Raw genomic sequence first — 8,245 nt, forward strand, 5'->3', positions numbered from 1 at the left:
AAGGTGTTTAGAGTACAGTGCTGTAGACCCCGCTATGCAGGCCATGCCCCTTCTCCACTCGCGCTCCCACCCAATACAGGAAGTTCTTAAACCAAAGCAATGTTCTTAAACCAAGTCACAATTTTGAAAAACTGTGAGCTCTTAAACCAAAACGCTCTTAAACGAAGTTACTCTTAAACCAAGGTACCACTGTATGTATGTATGTATAATATATATATGTATAATATATATATATATATATATATATATATATATATATATATATATATACACACACACACACACACCAAGACAGATATTACCTATTACCGCCATACTGTTACCAACCAAATCCTGTATACTGAGACCAATATTACCAGTAATACCAGTATATAGGGAGGAAACATTACCGCCACACCACTACCATCACCACCATATTGTTACTGACCAAATCCAGTATGCTAAATCACCTCATCCAGTCATATAGAGGTGGCCCCAGCTCTACACAGGCTCTATACACCATATACATTACAGTGCAGTTATATCAGGTGACTCACAGGAGACGTCTTCTCTGATCGGAGTTCTTTCCTTTTCATCATCTTCTCCATCCGTCCTGGGCCGTTATGAGAACTTCTCCAAGCCACGAATCCACAGAATCTGCCAGACAGACATATTAGGCTCCACACTCTGACACCATCTCCATCTCTCTACACACTGCACATCTGTATTGGCCCCTTTACACCCTCATTTAGTGGGTAGCCCTGACTCTGTGACCTCCTAATAATATATGCCCCCCTCTGTGTATTCCCTCTCCCCCTATGTTGCCCCCCCAAATAGATGGCCCCCTCCCTTATAGATGGCCCCCTCTACCCCCTCCCATATAGATGGCCCCCGCTACCCCCCTCCCTTATAGATGGCCCCCTATACCCCCTCCCTTATAGATGGCCCCCTCTCTCCTCACCCTCCCTTATAGATGGCCCCCTCTCCCCCCACCCTCCCTTATAGATGGTCCCCTTCCCCCCCCTCCCTTATAGATGGTCCCCTTTCCCCCCCTTTATAGATGGTCCCCTTCCTCCCTCCCTTATAGATGGTCCCCTTCCCCCCCCCCACCCTCATAGATGGCCCCTCTTTCCCCCCACCCTCATAGATGGCCCCTCTTTCCCCCACCCTCATAGATTGCTCCTCTTTCCCCCCACCCTCATAGATGGCCCCCTCCTTCCCCCCACCCTCATAGATGGCCCCCTCCTTCCCCCCACCCTCATAGATGGCCCCCTCCTTCCCCCCACCCTCATAGATGGCCCCTCTTTCCCCCCACCCTCATAGATGGCCCCCTCCTTCCCCCCTCCCTTATAGATGGCCCCCTCCCTTATAGATGGCCCCCTCCTTCCCCCCACCCTCATAGATGGCCCCCCTCTTTCCCCTCGCCCTCATAAATGGCCCCCTCTTCCCCCCACCCTCATAGATGCCCCCCTCCTTCCCCCCCACCCTCATAGATGCCCCCCTCCTTCCCCCCCCACCCTCATAGATGCCCCCCTCCTTCCCCCCCCACCCTCATAGATGGCCCCCTCTTTCCCCCCACCCTCATAGATGGCCCCCTCTTTCCCCCCACCCTCATAGATGGCCCCCTCCTTTCCCCCCACCCTCATAGATGGCCCCCTCCTTTCCCCCCACCCTCATAGATGCCCCCCTCCTTTTCCCCCACCCTCATAGATGCCCCCCTCCTTTCCCCCCACCCGTACAGGCTGATAAAAAAAACAAAACTTAACTCACCTGACATCGCGCTCCCACGTTGATTCTCACTCCTCCTGGTCTGTCCCTGGCTGCTGCGCAGCTGCCGGGGGTGTTGCGTCTTATCCCCGGCAGCGCGCGCATCCCAGAACTCCCTGCGCGCCAGAAACCGGAAGTCAGGGCCCAAGGCGCGCAGGGAGTTCTGGGATGCGCGCGCTGCCGGGGGTAAGACGCGACACCCCCGGCAGCCGCGGGAAAGACGGAGCCAGACTCTTGTGACCGCAAGCAAAACAATGCTTGCGGTCACAAGAGTGATTGATCGCGGGGCCCCGCGGGCCCCCCTTGTGGCGGGCCCGGTCGCGGCGGCGACCCCCGCGACCACGGTGGCTACGCCACTGGTAGCAGTATACAGAGACAATATATTAGCACTATACAGAGACAACATAGTAGCAGTATACAGAGACAATATAGTAGCACTATACAGAGACCATATAGTAGTACTATACAGAGACCATATAGTGGCACTATACAGAGACAACATAGTAGCAGTATATAGACACCATATAGCAGCACTATACAGAGACAATATAGATAATATTAGAAAACAAAGGTTGGGCAAACAAACTGCAATTCCTACGGGGCCAAGACAGTCAGGTATCAGACATTACGAGGTGTCCTTGCTACGACACCCCCTGTATATATGGCCTGTTTAAAGGGATTGTCCAGTTGTCTCCCTCTCTGGAGGACCCGTCCTGTCCAGCATTCATCTGACAACACTGTGGACACTGTGTAATACTTTATATCCACTGTGGGGGCGCTGCAGGGACTTACTGCCAGATTGAAGCTGATTGCTGGGGGTCCCAACAGGGAGACACTTTGTAATCCACATTTTGTCAAGAGACCTTTTAACACATAGGGGTCGTTTAAAGTAGACAACCCCTTTAAGAGGTTGAGGGAATACCTATGAGTCCTATGGAATGAAGGGGACAACCTCTATATGGGCTACATAGTAGTAACCATGGGGATGAATGTATTGAGCCTTAGGGATCACTTCTCTGGGACTCTGCATCTATTCTATTTGGGTCGGCTCCAGGCTCATAAATACTGAGGTGTTTTCCATGGATATTGATTTTTGGCAGGTGTTGAGAAATTCCAGTGAGGTGACTGAATCATTGGGTTTCACTATGATAGTAGCTCGGTGTAACATTAAAGGGGTATTCCACTCAAACATAACTTTTGATATGTTGCTGCCCATGGTGAGGCTAACAATTCCTTCCATACTTTTTATTATCCACTCAGTCTCCTTCCCCCAGTTCTGAGCTGCTGCTTTCTGCTGAAGACACAAAAATCTGTGTGTGAGCTTTTCTCTGTCTCCCCCACCTCCCCCTCCCTTCTAAATGGCTGATGTAAAGAAGTCCCTGGCTGGCTGCAATATTGTAGCTTCTTTGTAATGCTGGAAGGGTTAATCTAAGGTCGAGTTGCTAATGGACTTACTGTGAATAACCCTCCCAGCATTACAAAGAAGCTACAATGTTGCAGATAAAGCCAGTCAGGCACTTGTTTACATCAGCCGTCTCAGAAGGGAGGGGGAAGAGGGGGAGACAGAGAGAAAGGCTCACATGCAGATTTTTGTGTCTTCAGCAGAAAGCAGCAGCTCAGAACTGGGGGAAGGAGATTTAATATATAGATGTTGCAATACTACAATTCCCATCATGCCTGGACAGCCAAAGCTTTAGCTTTGGCTGTCCAGACATGATGAGAATTGTAGTTTTGTAGCAGCTGGAAGGCCGAAGGTTCCCCACCCCTGCATTAGATAGACCATCACTGTGTAATGCCTCATTTTCCGTGCGGGGGCACTGTTGGGAAATTACACGCCTGGAGTCTGATTGTTCTACACATTACAATTGATCACTGAGAGGTTATAATGGGAACAAACTAGAATCCACTTATTTTTAGTGATCTTGGCCAAAGTGGATTCATATTAATTGTCTTTCAAAACCTTGAAATTGTGACCTCTATGATGCATTGATGGAGGGTCTAATAACCTCAGAGGTGTAGTAGCAGAGGAGGGATGAAAAGCTGTCGCTGCAGGTGGAAAATAGCCGCCATGCAAATTACATTGGGTATTGTCCTATGTTCTGTTTTGTCCAGCTGTGATATAGAAGTATTATCCTGCTATAAGATAATGGCGGCACAATGCCCAGCTCCAGCCCAGACCCCTATAAATTCAAAGATAGAGAAGCAAGGGACAGTCCATCTATCTATCTATCTATCTATCTATCTATCTATCTATCTATCTCCTATCTATCTATCTCCTATCTATCTATCTATCTATCTATCTATCTATCTATCTATCTATCTATCTATCTATCTATCTATCTACTATCTATCTATCTATCTATCTCCTATCTATCTATTTGCTATCTATCTATCTCCTATCTATCTATCTATCTATCTATCTATCTATCTACTATCTATCTATCTATCTATCTCCTATCTATCTATTTGCTATCTATCTATCTCCTATCTATCTATCTATCTATCTATCTATCTATCTATCTATCTATCTATCTGTTTGCTATCTATCTATCTCCTATCTATCTATCTATCTATCTATCTATCTATCTATCTACTATCTATCTATCTATCTCCTATCTATCTATTTGCTATCTATCTATCTCCTATCTATCTATCTATCTATCTATCTATCTATCTATCTATTTGCTATCTATCTATCTCCTATCTATCTATCTATCTATCTATCTATCTATCTCCTATCTACCTATCTATCTATCTATCTATCTATCTATCTATCTATTTCCTATCTATCTATCTATCTATCTATCTATCTATCTATCTATCTATCTATCTCCTATCTATCTATCTATCTATCTATCTATCTATCTATCTCCCCTCCAAAATAAATAAATATATAAAACAAGACATATATATATATATATATATCAATACATAGACAGCGATAAATAAATTAATAAATAAATGAATACATAGAAATTTTAAAAAAATAAATAAATAAATATAAATATATGAATACATAGACAAATAAATAAATATATAAAATACTGCAAATTTTGTAAAAAAATTACTTACTAAAAGTATAACAAGTAGAGAGAAACAAGAATACTGAAAATATAACAAAGTTCTTCAAATTTACCAATCATAAAATAATAATATTGAAAATATATGAATGATATAATAATAATAATAATAATAATAATAATAATAATAATAATAATAATAATAATAATAAAATACTACAAATCTAATATGTTATTATATAAAATCATATGACATAATCATAAGGAGGAGAAGATGTAGACAATCCCATGCAGCACATCTACCTGCAGTCCTATAGACTATTTGCTGTGTCTAACCCATTTGGCTCTGCTACATCTGTGCATTATGGTACAATGTCAGGCATTAAGCTTACATGGAAGTTGCCCATGGTCCTCGGATGTGCAGGAGGTGTTTGTTGTGGGGAATTGGCCGAGTCTAGTTTTATGAGATGACTGCGATTAATGAATAACCCCGTCCTGTTATCTAATAGGTTACACGGTTATGGTGGCGGGAGAACATCAGTGATTAGAATCCTTCTTGTGTGTTATGGTCACCGCCCATCACTATCCATGCTGTTCTATAAGGGACAAAATTAGTAGTAATGGGGAATCTATCATCTTCAAGGTGAATTACAGGAAAATCCATTTCCCAGAGTAATTATCCATCAGGGAGCTTTCCTTTAAAAAGGGGGATATCCAGGGTTAGACAAAGCACAGCTAGTTTCTTGCAAAAAAACTGTGCCTGGTATTACAATTCAGCTCCATTCACTTCAATGGAACAGAGCTGCAATACCACACCCAAACTGAGGACAGGAGTGGTGCTGTTTTGGATAAATAAAAACGGCCATGTTCTTGTAAACCTTGGATAGCTTTTGTTGCAGAGATCAAGGAATTAAAATGTTTTTTAAAAAAGTTTCTAAAATACAGTTGTACCTTGGTTTAAGAGTAACTTGGTTTAAGAGCGTTTTGGTTTAAGAGCTCACAGTTTTTCAAAATTGTGATTTGGTTTAAGAGCATTGCTTTGGTGTAAGAGCTCCCTGTACTGGGTGGGAGGGGGAGTGGAGGAGGGGCATGGTCTGCATAGCGGGGTCTACAGCACTGTACTCTGACCCAGGAATTCTCCCTCACCTTCCAAATCATAGCAGATCTACTTCAGGCTGGGGCTTACATCAGAGGACAGGACTGTGGAGGTAATCTCTCCATAGCTGTAACCCCTCTCTCCCCAGACAGAGAGCGCTGCATGTATGTGCCCACATCTGTCCTGCTCATTCCTTCATGCTCCCTGCAGTCTGTCCGCCCTTGTGTTTCCCATCCTCTCCATTACTGTACAGTAACTTATAATATCACAGATTCTGCTGTTTCTGAATGTTTTTTTCATCTGTTTTACATGTTATTCAGAATAACAAAATCATTATTTTTGGGGTGTGGAACTAATTGTCTTCATTTCTATGATTTATTATGGGAAAATTTGCTTTGGTTTAAGAGTAGATTTGGATTACAAGCGCGGTACTGGAACTAATTATGTTCATAATCCAAGGCACCACTGTATAGTGAAAGTTTCGGCTTTGCCATCCCCTGGTATAACAATTCTGGAGCTTCTTTTCTTGCAACACAGCATTGTGTTTAGTCTCAGTTGTCGGACGCCCTCTAATCCACTAGTTATCCAAAGGATAGGGGATAACATTCCAGAATGAGCATACCCCTTTAAAAGGGGATACTCCAGTGAAATGTTTTTTCTTTCAAATCAACTAATATCAGAAAGTGGCAGAGATTTGTAATTTACTTCTATTTAAAAATCTCCAGCCTTCCTCTACTTATCAGCTGCTGTATGTCCTGCGGGAAGTGGTGTATTCTTTCCAGTCTGACACAGTGCTCTCTGCTGCCACCTCTGTCCATGTCAGGAACTGTCCAGAGCAGCAGCAAATCCCCATAGAAAACTTCTCCTGCTCTACAGACTGGTGCATCTTGCTCCACTACTTTAAAGAAGCGGGGATTCCCCTCATTATGACAGGAATCCCTGCTCCTTTACAATGAGTTCCCTGCAGCAGAGGCAGAGAGAGACAGGAGAGGCAGCTGTTACACTTGGCGCTGGCAACTTGAATTTGGCACCATGGTGGGCATTGGAGTGGATGGCAGCGGCCTGGTGACGGGTCCCAGGGAGTTCGGAAGGCTGGCAGGGGTGATCCCTGTCGGGGAGAAGCAGCAGCTGTGGTCGGTGTATGTTCTGGCGGCAACAAGCGGTGGCTGGCCAGAGCTCGAGGAGGGTGGAGAAGGGTCCAGGGGCAGGAGGAGATGTTCCTCGCAGCAGGGAGAAGAAAGGGCGGCACGGCAAGTTCAAACAGCCGCCCGCTCCTGCCTCTCTCTCTGCTTCTGCTGCAGGGAACACCGGTTTAGAGCAGGGATTCCTCTCATAATGACAGGAATCCCCGCTCCTGTAACACCTCAATACCTATCAGCTGTTCAGATGACAATTATCTCTCCTGATTTTGTTCGGATACCAAATGAAACTTCAGGGAGAAATTTTGTTTGAATACTGAAGTGTTTGGTATTTCCCAATATGGTATAAGGGACATGGGGGGAGATTTATCAAACTGGTGTAAAGAAGAATTGGCTCAGTTGCCCCTAGCAACCAATCAGATTCCACCTTTCATTTTCCAAAGAATCTGGGAGAAATGAAAGGTGAAATCTGATTGGTTGCTAGGGGTAACTGAGCCAGTTTCACTTTACACCAGTTTGATAAATTTCCCCCATGGTCTACACCACTGACCACCAGGACCAAGCTGTATTCTGGGCAAGCAATGCCTTGTATAAATGTCACCAAGCAAAATTACATGTATAAATTACTGGGACGCCATCAGAACTGATGATGAATTATAGATTTATGGTTGGTTATCTCCTTGGCATTCAGGGCAGTGTGAGCAGTGACGGCCCGGCCTGTAAGATTATATTGATGGCTGAGCTTTCATAGGGTGTGTATGGACAGGACCCAACCACAGGACTGGAACCAATGCGTTCTGCACTGACCTGGTTACCGCGGCTGGGTACAAAAGTTATAAATCGCTCTAAAAATCAATGAGTGCAGAAGCGTCAGAACAACGTAGGGTAAAGGGACGGTCCAGGAAATAAAGGTTAATCACTGTGTAATGAGAAGGAATATGCTTTGTGTTTCAGATTCGCACTACTCTGAACGTTCCTGCTGCCTGCCGGTGAATGAAAAGATTCCACAAACTGTTGACAGGTCATACACACGTAGTAAGAAATCACAAATGTTCACAATCATTCCCAAACCTAAAACCCGACAGGTTTCCCCACAGCTAGGTACAGTTCATCAGGGGATCAGTATGGGCTTTAGCACCTCTAACATATATATATTGGACCTCATTTACTAACAATGTGTTAAAGGCGTACTCCGGGCTGGGGTCATTTTCAGTGTACAGCCGCGGAGGGGGTGGATATAGGAG

General features: G+C 44.6%; 1 protein-coding gene across 2 annotated transcripts in view; it reads right to left on the minus strand.

Annotated features, from left to right (window-relative positions):
• Window positions 1–5,234, minus strand: part of ANXA13 (annexin A13) — a 32,399-nt gene extending 27,165 nt beyond the window's left edge. Inside the window, exon 1 of one of the 2 annotated variants that reach the window (XM_069957138.1) lies at window positions 5,159–5,234. In XM_069957138.1, the coding sequence (XP_069813239.1) occupies window positions 5,159–5,173 (15 nt within the window). In that variant the 5' untranslated portion in view covers window positions 5,174–5,234. Of the gene's footprint in view, window positions 1–536; window positions 603–5,158 lie in introns of those variants that run through there. The other variant, XM_069957137.1, reaches the window with a different exon arrangement.
• Window positions 5,235–8,245: the final 3,011 nt, after the last annotated feature.

The sequence above is a fragment of the Dendropsophus ebraccatus genome, chromosome 2, assembly GCF_027789765.1.
Source record: "Dendropsophus ebraccatus isolate aDenEbr1 chromosome 2, aDenEbr1.pat, whole genome shotgun sequence".
In the NCBI taxonomy this organism is placed as follows: domain Eukaryota; kingdom Metazoa; phylum Chordata; class Amphibia; order Anura; family Hylidae; genus Dendropsophus; species Dendropsophus ebraccatus.